The following is an 18,126-nucleotide window of genomic DNA, read 5'->3' on the forward strand; positions in this document are numbered from 1 at the left end:
CAGTTCTAGAACTGCACTTATTGGTTGCAGCCACCATACTTCCAAGGAAGGTGGCATGAAGTAGGATGTGTGTCACTTATGACTGCCAAGGGTGTGCATGCTGCAGGATACAGTGCAGTCTTCAGTGACACCAAGAACTTCCAAGCTAGCCTATGAACCAAGATGCCAGTCAGGAAAGACTCCCACTCAGCCATTTGATTGGGAGGTTTTAGATTTAGCCTGAGGAATGAGGTCTCTTTTGGACTTAAAGCACAATAAGATTTAAATGACAGTCCCTGTGGAATCTTGTGCAGAGCTGACAGTCTATACTGTGAAGATTGTACAGCATTAGGAGAAACTGTCAGAATTGCACTAGATTAGCTCAAGTAATTATGTTTACAACACCATCATTTCATGGCAAGAAAAGGTACTTGTGCTGTTCTCCCCTTCATGTTATTCTTGCTCTAGTAGAGAAATACACAAATAAAGGTGAAGATTTAGAGTTTTGGAGGTATACAGCTTCCTGTAACTCCAGCATTCTGTGCCAAGTGTAAGTGTTTTAAAAGCCTTCATGCAGAACCTCCTGCTATGATCTTAATGAAAGATGTTCATGTTCAGCCCAAACAACAAGTTCGTTTCAGTTTAGGAGCCAATGTTTGCTCCTTCATACCTTGTGTTGATCCAGTAGGTTAGGACAGACAACTGTAGTGGGGGCTGTAGTAAACCAAACTAGACTTTCATCTTTATGCTGATATTTCCAGCGAGGGCTGGACCTTTAGCCAAGTCATTTAAAGCTTGCTTCCACAACTGTTTTGTAGGCTGTTTTATAAAAAAACCTGTAGTCTCATCTAGAGGGGCATTAGATGTCTAATCTTATTGCTAAATTTAGACCATTAGCTCAACACTGCCACAAGGAACAAAAAAAGAGGGAGGAAAGACACTGATCTACAAAGAGAATGCTTACCTGGAGCACAGCTATCAACCAGGGCACCCAGTGCTTTGCCATCCTGCCAGTTTTGATTGAAATTTGTGATTGGCAAGTAAGGAATTTTGTTCTGAATCCAACCCAGCAGTCTCTGCTTAGGGGTCTGTTTCTTGGCATCGTCATCTCCTTCATCCTCCCATACTGGCATTGAGATGGAATAATGGAGGATAAGGGTCCATACTAGGCCAAGGATCAGTTTTAAGTTCCCATCAACAATTGCTTTGCTATCTGCAAGACAAGATAAATCTGGTTAAGCCTTAAAATTGGTAAATGAAAGAGCTCACCACACACACACACACACACACATTTAAATTAAGCACAGGAATTACCAGACTGATTCCAGTGGTCCAGTGTACCCATCTGATCCTCTGCCCAGTACCTACTGGTTCAGAGAAGCAAGCAGCACTCCTGAAGGCAGTTTTGGAATAGTCTGCTCAGAGGGGTGGTGAACATTCAAGCCCCATAAGTAAAAGTGTTTATGACCTGGAGCACATTATCTAGAACACACATGTTGTTTCATGATCCCTGAGAGTGGATAACCTTTTGACTCAGGCTAAGCTCTTGGCCTCAATTCTCTTTGGGCAGCAAGTCTCACACAATATTTATTGCTTCAGAGTATTCCTTTTCCTTAATTTAAGGTGTGCTGTCCCGAAGTTGTTTAAGGTCCCCTTTTACAGCTGTTTAAGGAGCTGCTGATTTGGGGCCCTGCCATTTTAGAATGCCACTTGTTCTGCAGGGAATTTTACATTGCAGGACAAGTCTGTTGACTAGAGTTCCAATAGGAGAGACACTCCCTGTTTCTAAGACAGCATTTGAAAGCCTTAGGGTGGGTCTGTACTGCAGTAAGACACCCTTGGTGGGGCTGTGTTGCCCAACTTAGGCTCATGAGGGTTCAGGCCATGAGGCTATAAAATATCAACATAGATGCCTGGGCTCATGCTAGAGCCCAAGCTCTGCAACTCAGTTTAAAGACTCATTTAGGTTCAGTTTAGAGGAGAACTGGTGTGGAAGCCATGTTTAGAGACATTTGTCTTTTGAGACAGTGCACACCCAAAACCAGGTTTCATAAGGCAAGTATAGGAGAAGCAAATGTAGGACATTCCAGTGCACACCAAAGCAACAGTTTGATATGCAGTATGAAACCATGCCTGCCCACTCCCCACCCCCTCCCAAGCTCAGACACTGCATGCCTGATGGTTGGATATGCCACTTGACCAAGTAGAATAGTGAAACTGAAGAGTGTGGGAAGTGGATTACTAATTACATGTAGGACCAATTTTAAATCCAGGAAACAAGCAAAGCAGAGTCTCAGTGGATCCTCTGTACTCTGCATGGCCCAGCCATGAAATACTTCTACAGGAGCCTATGGCAGAGCTGGCATCTGATGCCAAATGGCCAACAGCTCCTTAGAGCAATCAGGTCAGTCTGGCAAAGTTACCAGGTTGCTGAACACAAGGCTTGGAGCTCTGTCTTTATCAGAAGTAGGGAAGGGGCAGCTACTCCCTGCAAGGACCAATTCTATACAAGTTAGGGACTCCCACAGCTGTAGTGGGCAAGTATTCCCAACATGGGGTTGATCCCCACAGCATGAAGTTCTGTCTCACCAGTAACAGTTTAAGTGACTGCAAGATAATACAGGAAGACTGTCAGAACCAGAAATAGGAGGCAGGTTGTCCAAACCCCAGTCTCGTGGTCTTGAACCTAAGTCACACTTTGTCACCAACATCAACTGATTTAAGAATTTGAACCCAGTTCTGCAGATGTTAAATGCTCAAAGCTAGCCTTAACTAAAACTGGTAGAGAAAATGGAGTGCTGGGTAACAGAGGCCACTTCTTGATAAGATGTTTTAAAGTTCTTTAAAACAGTTCATCCTCCCCTTTCCTCTAGGTCTTAGGCCAGCATGTTAAAATCCTGACATGTGATACTGTGAATGACTTTTTGCCAAATGAGTTGGCCTCATGTGGTGGCCCAGAGAGTAAGACTACAGCTGGTCTAATAATGGATTTTTGTTTATTGGGAATCCTGGGAAGGGGAGACTATTTCTGGTTGAACCAAACTTTTTGGCAAATCAGGACCCACACTCTTTCCCTGGCCCAATGGCTATCTGTTATGATCCAGAACAAGCAATGGTGGTTAGCAGACCATCAGTTCAATTCCCTGCCCCAATAACTGTTAAATATTGATCTTAAGTGGAACAGCTTTGACAGGAGAGATAAACACCATACCAGAATGTTCCAAAGGCCAGCGGCAAGGGTACTCTCCTGCAATGTACAAGAGGTGAATTCAAATCTCTTCTCCACAACCTGCTGAAGGGGAACTGAACCTGGGTCCCCACAGCTTAGGTTAGTTACCTATCCACTGGGTTAAAGGAGGGCAAAGGAAGATGGAGGCCACTGCTGTTTTGTTAATTAGTCCAATGGTTCTCAGCCTTTCCAGGCTACTCTATGGCTTTCAAGAGTCTAAATTTGTCTTGCATACCCCAAGTTGCACCTCACTTAAGGCTGATTTCTATAAGCAAGTTTAAAATAGAAAGTGTCAAAGCACACTGAGAAATTGCTTACTTTCTCATTTTTACCATAACAAATTGATTGGAATATAAATATTTCTATTTCAGTGTATAGTACAAATTGCACTATAAACAAGTACATTGTATGATTTTATAGTTTGTATTGACTTTGCTAGTGCTTCTTATATAGCCTGTTGTAAAACCAGGCTATGTATCTAGCTAACTTGATACACCTACCCCCTGAAGACCTCTGTGTATCTACCCGGGGTACATGTACTCTAGTTTAGAACCACTGATCTAGTCCTTGGTTTTTGCCAAAAACCCAAATACCAAAATGAAGGGTTTTAACATTTTGATCAAAGCTATTTTGTGAATGAATAGTTCAGAGTAAAGAAAAACTGCCAAAAGTTTTGCCCAGCTCTCAACCATTACTCCATTCAGTCACAGAAGTTGAAATACCTGTATCAGATTACAAACTTAATTTGTGACCATCACCAGTGCATTAAGATGACCCTCTTCAAGCACATTCCTGTTAGGCCAAACTACCACTGAGAAATAAGGCTATTACTGACATCTTAGATTTCAATACGTTGACAACCCTTGCAATATGCTTTGGTTTTAAAAAGAGTCACCAGAAGATGACTTGGTAACTGTCCACAACTGCTATGCAGATGGTTTTGCCAACAAGTATTCTAATTTCTTTTTGCTGAAGCTCAGACATGCATGAGGGATCCCTATAATACAACAGTGTATATTTGGCAACTATCCTTTTAACATACCCAGATGCTTCAAGTCTACTAAGACTTATACTGCAGACATTTCTGGTTCTCATTTATCTTGGTCTCAAGTAAAATATAGAAGCCTAGAAGAGAGAAGGTAAGGGTCTTGGAGACTCTTTAGCTATCTTGGAAAGCCTGCTTGACAGTCATTTTGCTACTACTGGCAGCTTTGTACACAACGGTCTTAGAGCAACTCTTAGCCAACAGGTTGACAGCTCAAAGAAACATAACCCATGTGGTTCTGCCCTCTAAAGTGAGTGCTGGCTCGGAGACCAGGACATTTAGGACTGAAAGTCCTCAAAGTCCCACCTTATGATGCCCAGTTACTGCTACGCACATGTAAACAGGGGGAACAGTCCTGCTATTGTGGGGAACTTTCCTGGCTTCTGCACTACCCTGGTGAAATAGGTTAGCAAAAGGATCCGAGTCCTCGCTCCCACTTCCTTTACCCAGTGGCCTCCCTGCCCTTGAGGGCTCCCCTTCCACTCTGTCTGGAAGAGTCCTCGTAACCCCAGCAAGGCTGGGCCCAGGATTCCTGGGGGCTTGACCCCCAACCCTGCTGTGGTCACCTAGGACAGGGGCTAGGGTGTCCCCACTCTGGGGTACTCTCTGCACTGGGCACTTCTGACCATTACATACAAGTTATTTAATCAACAATTAATTCTAAAAAGAATAAGGGAAAATGGGAAAGGTTAAAGGAAACATCACAAACAGTCTCTGGAGTGTCTGGGCAGTTCAGTCTGTTCCTTGTAAGTCCCAGGCCTCCTTCTTTGCTGCAGGTGAGGTCCTGGCTTTGCTGCAGGTTGGACACTTGCTCTGGTGGTGGCCACATGCTCTCAGGCTCTAAGTGGTAGAACCTTCTTCCCAGTGTCGCCCCTGCCCTGTTGGGGTTATGATCCAAGCCTGGCCTGCAGAGCCCCTTGGCTGAGACGTCTCCCTGTGCTGGGCCTGCTGCCCAGGGTCCCCCTCGTTCTTCCCAGCTGCTCACTGCACCCAGCTCCAGCTCCACCACTGTCTCTGCACTGCTGCTGCTCTGCCTCCAGCTCCCTGGGCTGCTTCTTTGGCTCCTCTGGCTCTGGTTGCTGCAGCTCTGCTCCCAGGACAGGTCTGCTCTGCAGGCTGCTTCTGTGACTCTGCTCCCAGCACAGACCTGCTTTGTGGACTGTCTTTCTGGCCCCTCTGGCTCTGGTTGCTGCAGCTCTACTCCCAGGATAGGTCTGCTCTCTCTGGGCTGCTTTTCTGGCCCCTCTGCATCTGGCACAGCTCTGCTCCCCAGCTCAGCTCAGGCCCCTGCTTTCTCCTTAGCCTGGCCCCACTGTCTGACCCAGGCAAATCCAGCTCACACAGACAGGACAGGACCTCCCTGGCCTCCTGACCCCCTAATTAGCCTGCCTGCCCTGTCATTCAGGCCAACCTGGAGCATTGGCCTCTCCCTATTGCTCCTGGGGACCATCAGTCTCAGGGTCTTGGTTTCCAATAGATCCTCCCCTTTTAGTACTGGGAGCTAGCCAACCAAAACACCCACTGAATGTTAGTAAGGGGGCAACAGTCCCCTTACACACATTGCTACACTGCAGTAGTAACCTGACACCAGTGTCAAGAGCTTTCATTTTGGCTCCTTTTAGCCTATTACCAAAATAAAGTTAAACACGACAGCCAAGTTTAAGATTATAGCTCACTGTATGCAATTACAATACAAGAATGTTAGCTGCAAGTTAATGTAAATACACATTTTGACAACAGTATGTTCTGTACAGAACTGAATAATATCCTGATTTGTCTATCACTCATTCTAGGAGGCTAGTTTGGTCAGACTGTTCTTGGAAGCCAGATTCAGAAATACCTAGCTGAGACTGTTTAAATACATGTAGAAGATATGTCTGCTTTGGCGTGAAGTACTGTTAATAAAACCAGACTGCAGGCTGTTGGCACTTGTGGGAGTTTCAAGAGAAAGCTCACACAATGCAAGTTGTTTTGTATTCTAGCACCAATTAAACAGCCAGTCCTTTATACTGATCATGTATTCAGCCAGGTTCTTTACCCTAGTTTCACTTAAGTAGGGAATATTCATGAGAGGGAGAACTTGTAGCCTATCAGAGCACCCCTGCCCTGAAGTAGGATTTGTATGATCAAAAGAGTCTTACTTATGGCTTCAAGGAAACACTGACTAGGAAGCTTATATCGAAGCCTGGAAGCTAGAATGTACTGAGTTTAGGAAATGGCAGATTATCTTCACAATATAACTATTTGCTTCCTATTTTGTAATCTATTCTATCATGCTTCATTTTGTATTTTGCACTGCTGCTTTTTGAGCGAGCGAGCATTCATGTATCAGACCAAGATCCTACCATTTCATGGTGTGAATTATGTTATAGCTGGGTTCCCAGTTATCACTCAGGACTCTGCTACACTTATAGTGCTCTAACTTGCTGGCTCAGGGGTGTGAAAAGTCACCCCCCTGAGCACAGCAAGTCAGCATGCTTTAAAGTACTAGTGTACACAGGCTGAGTGCTGGGAATGTGGCTCCGAGCACTCTGAGCTAATCCCCTTGTGGAGGTGGATTATGAGGAGCACTGGGAGAGCTCTCCCCCAGCACTTGTGTGTGACCACACTCGCACTTCAAAGCGCTGCTGCGGGAGTGCTCCTGCAACAGCGCTTTGAAGTTTCCAGTGTAGCCATGCCCTAAGCCAGAAGTTTCTCAGTGTTTTGGTTTCAGAATTCGTACTGGCCATTGGCATTTTAGTGTTACCCTTGATTCAGTGAACAGGCAAAGCAATGACTTATGTTCTAGTTAGGACTAGTTTAATTTTTTTTTAAAATAGCAATGATATAAGTTTGAGTCAGAAATACCCATCCAGCATTACCAGGCAGGTGAACCAGTCAGATCAATTCACACTAACCAAGTTGCTGTATGTGAAATACTGCTCAGCTATGACAAGGTGTGGCTTCCCCAAGTTGAAGCACATCACTAAAAATATCTATTTTGCAGTTATGGCACAACTGCAAATCTACAGAGAGTTTAAGACTGATAATTGACTGCAGCGAGCAGCAATAGAGTTTAGTGGCCTGAATCATCTTCCTGTAGTGCTTGATCCCCACCATTTCCTTGGGTGGGGCTCAGCAACAGTCCCTGACAAAAACAAAAGGCAATTTAAAAGAACGCAGTTTCTGAAGTCTTATTTTGGGGCAAACTGACTGATATATAGACAGACAAGACAACTGAGGAGAATTCAATAGACACTGATCTGGAAGAAAGTCTGATATGAACAGGACCAATCTCCCTCTTTGCAATTTGGACTAGATTAAAAAGATATCCTCTATCAACTCAATTTGCTCACTTGACCACTACTAGCCAGTGGTAACTTATTTGGTCATAGCCAAAAGCTGTCTATTAGAGAGTCCCCTAACCCAAGCAAAGCCACAGGACATTCAGATACTATGACCAGCATTAAAACTGCATCAAGTTATCAGGTGGGGGTATATTTGGTACAAATACTAGGAACTGTCAATTTGACAGTCACATCTACTTTTAAAGTACGGTTAAGGCTAAAATTTGTGTCATGAATATTTTTAGGAAAAGTCAGACTGGTCACTAGCAAGAAAAAACCTCAGAAGCCCATGACCTGTTTGACTTTTACTGAAAATTTGGGACAATACGGAGCTCAGCTACAGGGTCCCCATACTGCCCCCAGCAACTATGCAGCTTGGGGGCGACAGGGGGCCTGAAGTCATGGGTTCTGCGACTCCTGCAACCTCCATGGAAGGATTGTAGCCTTAGCTGTTGCACCAAGGTAACTTTGGAGATTACAATTTCCAATTTTACTTGTGCATTTGAAAGTTGGCCCCATTTGTGGGTCTTTTACAGGAAGTGGTGAGAAATAAAATAGGAAAACAAGGCTGTTAAAGCTTGACAGGGCATCAGTGAGAGGTTTTGTTCCATAAACAGCCTCTTGTGCTAGTTTCTATCCCTTTAAGAAAATTCACCAATCTCTGCAATCTCCATTTTGGTTTCAACATGGTTGATTGGTCTTTAAATATACAGACTTATCCAGCTTACATTAAGCCATATTGCTACACTGATTAGCTCAGTCTTGTTGGTGAATGAGGAAAAAAGTTTAATAGAACTGATCAAAAGTTCCAGAAAACATGCAAATTAGTTTTTAAACTCTCCATCCAGCTCTAGTGAAAGTGTCCGGAACAAGTTTTAAAACTTACTATACTACTGTTTTTTTAACATTACAGTTTAGCGGTCTATTTTGCTGCCTTGACCAGTTCTCCAGTCTCAATTGCTTGCAATACAAATAACCAGCAAGATGAACTAGTATCTTCTTGTAATCACTGCATAATGACCAGATGCTGATTATGTATCACTCCATAATTAATCCAAATAGCAAAACTTGAGTGTCCAGACCCCCTAAGGCTATTCCCAGGCCAAAGTGTCCCAAAAACTGAGATGACAAAATGCTTGTTAGCTATATAACCTCTTGCTTGGGAGGAAATGCTGAAGTCTGTTACCACAGCTAGAGCCAAGCAAGCACCAGAGCTTGACACAATTAGAGTTCCCATCTAGGAAGAATAGGCATGTTCCTTTTGCCTTACCTACTATCCAGGACATGTGGTCTGATATTTGGGGATATGCAGAATTGTGTTGATGAAGCCTTCCAAGTTAAGTCTTTCTAGATCTTAGAGTCAGTTTAGATTTGTATACAGCTGTTGCTTGAGATTGGGGTGGGCAAACTACAGCCTGCATCTGGCCTGCCAGCCATTGAGCTCCCGCTGGGGAGCAGGGTTTAGGGCTTGCCCCAATCTGGTACTACGGCCAGGGAGCAGGATTGGCAGGGCGGTGCTCCACACAGCTACCAGAAGTAACTGCATGGTCCCCCTCTGGTTCCTACATGTAGGGGCAGCTGTGGGGGGGTCTGCTCTGTACACTGCACCTGCCCCAAGTGCTGCCCCCACAGCTCCCATTGTCCAGGAACTGCAGCCAATGGGAGCTGCTGGGGTGGTGCCTGCAGACAGGCAGCATGCAGAACCACCTGGCTGTGCCTCTGCATATGAGCCAGAGAAGGGACATGCTGCTTCTGGGAGCTGCTTGAGGTAAACTCTGCCCAGAGCCTGCATCCCATTGCCTCTCCCCACACCCTAACCCTCTGCCCCAGCCCTTATCCCCCCCTTCTCCTCCAAAGCCCCTCTTTCCCTCTGAGCCCCTCAGTTTGGGCTTGGAGCACCTTCCTACACCCCAAACTCATCCCCATCCCTACCCCAGAGCCTGCACCCCAACCAGAGCCCTTGACCCCTCCTGCACCCCAACCCCAGTTTTGGGTGCATTCATGGCCTGCCATACAATTTATATTCCCAGATGTGGCCCTCAAGTGAAAGTTCGCCCACCCCTGCTTTAGATGTTATTTCAAGTTGGGCATGCAATTGTACTGTAATGCTTTAACTTGCATTTCTATTAGCAATCAACATGATGCTTTGAGTTCAACCTGTTGACAGCTTATTCTGGGATATGCCAACACAAGTGGCTCACTTTTAGTTCTGCACAAAAGTTCAAGCAGCACCACAGAAGACAAGTTTTGGAAAGGATTAAACTGCTTGTTTGTAATTATGAATATGCCTAATGAGGCTTTATGTTTCCTTTATGTTTCAATGCTGGAGACCCAGACTGTCTTATCCATCGTTAGCGACAGACACATTGGAAGTTCACCATACTTGGCCAGCTGGCCAAGTACAAGACATGGAAGCCTAGTTAAAAGTACTTTTCAAGCTTTCAGCATCCTTATTCAAATAACTATCAGCTGGAAATGAGTAAGTTACCATGGGCAGCAAGGGCCCTGAAGTAAAAGCAGGAGGAATTGTCAGCTTTACTTTTGGCTCTTGAAATAGGAGCAACATAGATACAGCAAGATCCTGAAGGGAATGTTGCAGGGAAGCCACAGGAAAGGATAAACAAGATTGCTTTGAATAAAAGCAACATACAGAAGCCAGAAGGGAATGAGTGGTGTTCATTCTACAAACCTGACCACAGACAGAGAGAAGCCCCTAGAGGAGCAGCACTCTAGCAGTAAGCCTGATGTCTGTCCACCCTAGCTTGGAAGATGTTTGTATCCTATTAGCTGTTTCCCCACCCCTGTATGTTCATCTCTTGCATGACAACTTGCAAGCTCCACAGTCCCAGGTCAACAGCTAACACATTTGTCCTTATGTTTGCAAGCTGAGAGAAGTTTTGTCAGGAGATAAGTGACTGAAGATTGTTTTGGCCCTATTAGCCCAGGCAGCTTGAATGTGACTTTCCATATAATTGAAACTCAGGAGTTGTATATTGTTCATTTTTAAAGTCAGCATGTGCCCTCATACATTTAAATCACTGCACAAGTTAGCAGCTCTAAGTGTCACTGGTGTGCCTAGAGATACTCATTTATCAAATCACAGCTCAGAAATCTACTTTTCACAGTTCAGGACAACCGCATGTTTATCTGCTCTCCAATAGTCCAGCAAGGGCACTATGTCTAGGCTCCTAGCTCCAAAGCAGCCATTTCTGCTGGAGAGAAGCCAGCATCTTTCCCCTGCTCCTGATCAAGGTATTATTTCCAGGCTGCAGAGTTCCCTGCCTATCTTCAGTTCCCCACAAGTTTTGTTCCCTAGCCAGCCTACTTCGTTTATAGTCCTCTGGAGAGAAAGCATTGTAATTGCCCACAGTTTTAGTCACCACAGTGCACTCTCAGCAAGCCCATTAAACTGAAACTACAGCTAAGATGACCACAAAAAGAACCTCCAATGCTAATCAGTTTACCAGGGATCACTTCAAACTGAAACAAGGGCTCTGGCAGATCAGTCCTTTCCCAAATGGTTTTTTCCTGTGGTCACAATAGCTGTTAGCTCAAAACAAGCACATGCATCAACAAGTTGCTACTTTATACTGTTTTGGCCTCCGATCTTGTCTACATGTAACAGGTGATCAGACAGATTTACAGCTACAAAGACATATTTGCATATACCTCCCTCTAGAGTTTGAGAAACCCACAACTTAGTTTGTCCCAGAAGTTCCTTCTTGTCTAGCATATTGGTTCAAATAGTCCTTTTAAATCCATGACACTTCACTAGATTTAGATTAACACTGCGGGGATCTGACTACATACAATCCCACAGTACAAACATTTGCATTTTTAAATACAAAAAGGAAAGGAGTACTTGTGGCACCTTGGAGACTAACCAATTTGAGCATAAGCTACAGCTCACTAAAGCTTATGCTCAAGCAAATTGGTTTGTCTCTAAAGTACTCTTCTTTTTGCGAATACAGACTAACACGGCTGTTACTTTAATGCAATAAGGTTCCTTGTGGATATTGCAGGAAAACACAATCTGTCACTATACCATCCCCTCAAGAATTGTACCCATTGTGAACACTTACTCAGGAAGCATCAGCTTTGTAGGTAAGCAGATACTGCGCCACATGACTGATTCTTCCAGGAGGGGCATTTTATTGGAGTGGATTAGTGACCTAAGAGCTCTTGGTCAATGTGGCACTCAGAGCAACAGTGCTCTACTGCCAGCCCTTCTCTTAGCCAGTTAAGGAGGTAAGTTGCCAGAGCTGAATGCAGGATGTCCCAACAAGGAGCCAAGAACTGTGATCCACATGCTGCACTGCAACTGCTATATTTAGACCTTATGAGCATGAACTAGAAGTTACCTAGTGGACTACTTAATCCTGATTAGGTACCTTTTAGTCTGTGATTGCAGAGTCACATTCCTGTAGCCTGAACTGCAGGACCATGTAGACAAGCCCCTAGCAGCAGACTAGGTTCTAACTATAATTAGAATTTGCCATTTTGCATTTACAAGAATTTTTCTGGTCCTACTCATCCTGTCAGTTGCATATCCAATGGACTTCAGTGGCATTTGTATGCAACTAGTCAGGTACCTGTGGCCCCTTGGGGACCTCAGTCTAATACAGTGGTTCTCCATCTTTCCAGACTACTGAACCCCTTTCAGGAGTCTGATTTGTCTTGTATACTCTGAGTTCCACCTGACAAATTACTTGCTTACAAAATCAGAAAAATACAGAAGTGCCACACCACACGATTACTGAAAAACTGCTTATTCTCATTTTGCCTGTATAAATTTAGACCATATTGACTTCCAATAGTACTTTTTATTTAACCTGTTATATATTTTAGTTTTATGAGTTGATGTACCCCCAGAAGACCTCTGAACCCCCAGGGGTACATGTACCCCTGGTTGAGAACCTCTGGTCTAATACACAAACTGATCAATAGCCCAATGTGGTAGGAGTCACAGATAGGGAGAACATCCAACACAAGCAAGGAGTGGAATTTAAGCAAGTATAAGTCATGCAGTTTAGGATTTCTATTAGCAACCTTTGCTCCTGAACTATAATTGTTTAGTCTGTACCTCAGTTACATATAGACTAGGACTTGCAAGTCAGCTTCAATATAAGTAGTGGTAGGTTACCTAGTGGCACCACCCTATGTAAGTAGTGTCCTACCAAATTCAGTCAATTTTTGCTCAATTTCAGTCCTAGGATTTGAAAAATTGTAAGTTGTCATGATTTCAGATCTTTAAATCTGAAATTTCATTGTATTGTAACTGTGGGGGTCTTGACCCAAAGGCGGCTTCATGGGGGTTGCAAAACTGTAGGGGATTCGTGATATTGCCACCCTTACTTTGGTGCTGCCTTCAGAGCTGGGTGGCCAGATGTTGGCTGCTGGCCAGGCGCCCAGCTCTGAAGGCAGCACTGCCAGCAGCAGCAGCACAGAAGTAAGAGTGGCAATACCCACAACCCCTCTACAATATCTTGTGACCCCTCTTCCCCCCCCAAACCTCTTTTTGGGCCAGGACCCCCAATTTGAGAAATGCTGGCCTTCCCCATGAAATCTATATAGTATAGGGTAAAAGCACAAGACCAGATTTCATGGTGGAGACCAGGTTTCACAGTCCATGATGCATTTTTCAGGGCTGTAAGTTTTGCAGGGCCCTATACATAAGCTAGTGAGAGCAGACCCACTGAGTAGTCTCTACAAGCAAGAGCCACGCTGGTGTAGCATTAACTGGCTATCTGAAAGCCCCATCAGTGATTAGCCCATGGGTTCTCCAACTTTTAGCTAGGATTTCCTCTGAAAGTATGTCTGGCTGTGATGATCTCATCCCCCATTGAGCCACCCTTACTTTGGGCTGCTGCTGGTGGCAGCGCTGCCTTCACAGCTGGGCACCTAGCCAGCAGCGAATGCTCTGTCCACTGAGCTCTGACAGCAGTGCAGAAATAAGGGTGGCAATTTCATGAATCCCCTACAATAGGCTTGCAACCTGCTTTTGGGTTGGGACCCAGATTTGAGAAACTCTGCTGTAGACATTGGTTACTGATGTACAAGTACTCCATTTCAGAACTAAAATATTAAGTGATTATGAGGTAGCAATAAAGAGGAAGATTAAACTGAGTTTCCTCCCACCATACTTCTAAGAACCTAGATTGAAATTCTTGTACTTATTATCCTATTTAAGTGGCAGCTTGCCAAAACAATGGATTATGGTGTGTCATAAAGCATGCAATATACACCATTTTAAAGTCCCAAACAGGAACAGTGTTTGAACTAAGCCAATCAATTTCTGCTTTATTTGATTGCCTGTTGAAGATGGTTACCCTATTGGAGGGGACACTAGAGTCTACAGTAACTTAGTAGTGCTATTCTAGTTATAGGCAGTGTTTTGGCTCCCATTGGAGTCTTTAGCTGCTTGACCTAGGCCTAGTCTATGCTAAAGGAAAAGTTGATTTAAGCGACTCCATTTGAGTTAACAGCATAATTCAAATAGACTTAGCTTAGATCTACTTAGTGTGGGGTCCACACTACATGAGGTCAACGGGAGATGCTCTTCTGTTGACTCCCCTTACTCTTCTTGATCAGGTTGAGTACAGGAGTCAATGGAAGATGGATTGGCATTGATTTAGCAGGTCTTCACTAAACCTGCTAAATCTGCCAATGCATCGATCATACAGTAAGTGTAGACAAGCCCTTAGAGTAAGATGGGGAACAAGTATTTTTATTGCATGCTGTAACAGGTCTGTCACCAACCTGCAACAAGGTAGGTGGTGAGTTAAGTTCACATGGTCATGCAGGGCTCTGCATTTCAGATTTGTGCCTGTCAAGGTAGGGGATACATGCCAGAATTTTGAAAGCTGGCCATGGATTTTGAGCCTGGAGCCTTAACCTCTCCATCAGTTTAGGTCATATTGGAGGATTGGTTTGTGCAATTGCCAGTCTGGCCCCTCTTTGCTAGATCTCAGGGTCAAAGGATCATGCTAGGCTCAAATAAGAGTCACAAGATCAAATTCTGCCTTTGAGCCTTTTGGGTTCTCAAATTTTTGCACTGACCCTTTTCACACAGCAAGCCTTTGAGTGCAAACCCCCTTATAAATTTAAAAACTATTTCAATGTTGGGGGAAAAGGGGGGCTGGGGAGGTGGAGGCAGATGGCTTGCAACCTCCCACCAGTAGTAACCTTGCAGCCCCCTCAGGGGTCACAACCCTGAGTTTGAGAACCCCTGACTTAGGCCATGTTTTCAGGCTTTCCTGCTGCCACAAAAAAGTTTCTAGCTTTCAATTAAAGCCAATTTATAGTCACAGGACTCCACAAGCTGGAGCTTTAAGGCATTCCTAATGGATTATTTTACAGGAAGTACGTACTACCCAGATAGGGACAGCTAAACTTTTCTTCACTTGGCTTTTGGTTTCCATGCATAGTAGTTGTGGCGACAGCTTTTCTTAAAAAGAAGACTCTAGAGAGCAAGAAGTTTCAGTAAGATTAGCTGGGTGTGGAACATGAATCCCACAGCAACCCAAGGATGTGATTCACAGAAACTAAGTTACTAGCATCTTTTGTTCATGATGGTTTAAAGTTATTCTTCAGATAAAGAAACATGGAACGAATTAGTGTTAGACAAACTGCATCAAATACTTCTTGAATTTTGCTCTGCAGTAGAGCTGCAAGTCTTTGGACAATTTGTGGAAGCAAGAGGAGATATTGCAGCAGACCTTGAGTCAGCTTCATTGCTAAACACAGCAACTTTACATTTTACTGTTTGGCCCTGTGAAACAATTGAAGGGGACAAGATCATGAGTACAAAAGATTTTTGAAGCATATGCACATTAGAGGCTCCAGAAGGTGTGCGCAAACTGAGTTTCCAACCTAGGTTCTTAGGAGCACCTCAGACAATCAAGATGAGATTTAGACTACTTCAGCCCCCCCTTTCAATTTGGTCCTACTAAATAGTTAAAAAAGTGTTACTACACTAACTCAATGTACAAGAGCCTAGCATTCTGTCCGATTAAGAAGCCCACAAGTTCCTCTTGTACTGCAGTGTTCAGCCTTTTTTTTCCCCAGAGTTTGCTTCCCAGTACAAACTGTATTGTTCATTTATAGCAATCAGTTGCTTGCATTGCTTCACTTCACCCACAGAGAGAGTTCTTGATGTAATACTGCTTTGACTAACTCCATTTTATTCATGCCAGCTAACCTGTGAAGACCAGTTGTGGTCTACACCTTTGAGCTGTAGGGAGGCCAATAATGGTAATTATTCACTTTTGGAAAAAACATTGAAGTATCTGCTCTTTTCAGTCTGTCAACTAACTGAAACTTGCCATGAAGATTTAGTCTGCCTTCTACAGAGATCATTAAGAATTACCCTTTGTTTGTTCAGCACCCCCACTCCAAAGGTAGAGGTGCTGCTGTAAATCAGACAAGATTTACTTTGGGCATCCAACCCTTTAAGGCCAATGGCTGGATTTTCAGTTCTTCCACTTATAGGAAAGAAGATCTTGAAGGATGAACATATCTTAAATAGTGTCAGTCACCCTAAATTTGCAAAAAATCTCAAATTATGTACTGCAAGTTCTTTCCAGTTTGATTTCTCATAAGTAAATCAAGTAATCATATACATATAAAAGAGCACTGCTTTGCATTGTGACCACACAAGCAGAGGAGTCCCCTCTTTCCTCCACCCACCCCATTCCTTCAACACTGCCCCATGTTCCTTTGTATTTCCTGAATATTTACAGGGATGTTGACTTTGTGCCTGGCCATTCTCAAGTCATTAATAGTATCTTTTATGTTTAGGATCTGTATAACTTACTGGACCACCACTAGTTTAACACTCAGTAAGCACATCCATAGGTACTCAGGCATTTTGTATACTACATTAGCTTTTAGTTAGCCATTTAAGTGTGATGAGAGCAAGTTTAACTCCATCCATAGAATAATCAAAGATGTAGCTTAATGTATCTCCTGATATCAGTTGACATTCTTACTACCATAGAGATCTTGTGCTGCAGATGGGCAAAAGCCATTTGCCTGTTAATTCCAACTATAAGAAATAAGCTTCATGCTAAGGCCTCCATTTGTTGAGGACTGGACTAGGCCATCAAATAGCTAAGTTAATAGCAGCCAAGCTGCATGTCAATCCAACCTGTACATTAACATAGTTAAGTATTTTGCTCTGCTGTATTAAAGGTAATCTTGTTTACAAAACCACTTTCCCTCCCAAAGCACTGTATGAAGGTGTTATAAAGCTCTACTGAAGTATTTCCACCTCTGGTCAGGACAGCCATTAAACCACAATCTGAAGGGAAAAAACAAAGCAGCTACATTTGTGGTTGGGTCATTACAAAACAAACTTAATATCCCCAATACTAATTTCTCCCTACTGTTACTCACACCTGGTCAGCTGTCTGTAATGGGCCACCCTTATCACTTCAAAAGATTTATTCCCTCCCTTGGTATCCTGCTGTTATTTATCTTGTTAGACTGCCCTCACACCCCATCCTTTCATTTATACCTACTCCTGTATTTTCACTCCATGCATCTGATGAAGTGGGTTCTAACCCACAAAAGCTTATGCCCAAATAAATTAGTCTAAGGTGCCACAAGGACTATTTTTTGCTGATACAGACTAACATGGCTACCACTCTAAAACCTACATTCATGCTTGTCTCCCAGCCACACTTGTATTGCCCATTATTCATTCACTAATGCAGGATGTTGTGTATTTAACCTATGCTGGCAGGGCCCAGATAACGGTTGCTTCATTATACTTGTCAGTCCAACTACAAAGGCATTCGCCAGCCCCACTGTAACATCCCAGGGATTTAGATAGGAGAGTGGTGTCTGAAAGGCTCATGCGTTCAGGAAAAAGGTTCTTTCCATCCATAGCCATAACACTGGCTATGGATATTTTGCCCACTGAAGTACAATACTATGAGAAGGCAGCAAGACTTCAACTGTCCCCAGCAGCTCAATCTCCAATTTAAGTCCTATAAAATGAGGATTTTGCACATGAGACTCACTAAGTTGAGTGAATTGGGAAAGGAAATTCTTTGCTGAAGTGCACGGTGTACATTCATTCCATAAGCTTATTGTGCCTGGTAGAGCCATTAGCAACATCCTCTATGGGGATAATGTGTCTAAATCAATTAGACAGGTTCCTGTGTGCCTTGAGAACATACTTCCACTATTTCCTCCAATAGCTCTTCAGTCTAGACCTACCTATCAACTTTTCTGGGTCTGGAAGAAACAGCTTGTCTGCTTCTACAGTGATCCCAAAGTTTTAGATTCATAAGCATATGATGCCAACAAGCTCCACAGGTCTGTGACAGACTAGTCTGTCCCCAGCTTCAGTGCTATTTACAGTTTGTTCAGAAACTGAAGTCTTGTGACCAATGGGTCCCAATGTCTAATTAAGCTTAATTTTTTTTATGGGTCAAAAAGTGTTACAAAGGAGTGACCATTACACAGATAGCTAGTAGCTTAAACAAGTGAATGCAGGGGGTTCACCTATATTTTGAGAGGTAATTGAGGTATTCTGATGC

General features: G+C 43.6%; 1 protein-coding gene across 5 annotated transcripts in view; it reads right to left on the reverse strand.

Moving 5' to 3' along the window:
• FLNB (filamin B) overlaps nt 1–18,126 on the reverse strand; it is a 112,996-nt gene that overhangs the window by 67,553 nt on the left and 27,317 nt on the right. For all 5 annotated transcript variants that reach the window (XM_073351443.2, XM_073351441.2, XM_073351442.2 and 2 more), the window contains exon 2: nt 944–1,192. In XM_073351443.2, coding sequence (XP_073207544.1) covers nt 944–1,192 — 249 coding nt within the window. The remainder of the gene's footprint in view (nt 1–943; nt 1,193–18,126) is intronic.

The sequence above is a fragment of the Lepidochelys kempii genome, chromosome 7 (assembly GCF_965140285.1).
Source record: "Lepidochelys kempii isolate rLepKem1 chromosome 7, rLepKem1.hap1, whole genome shotgun sequence".
In the NCBI taxonomy this organism is placed as follows: domain Eukaryota; kingdom Metazoa; phylum Chordata; order Testudines; family Cheloniidae; genus Lepidochelys; species Lepidochelys kempii.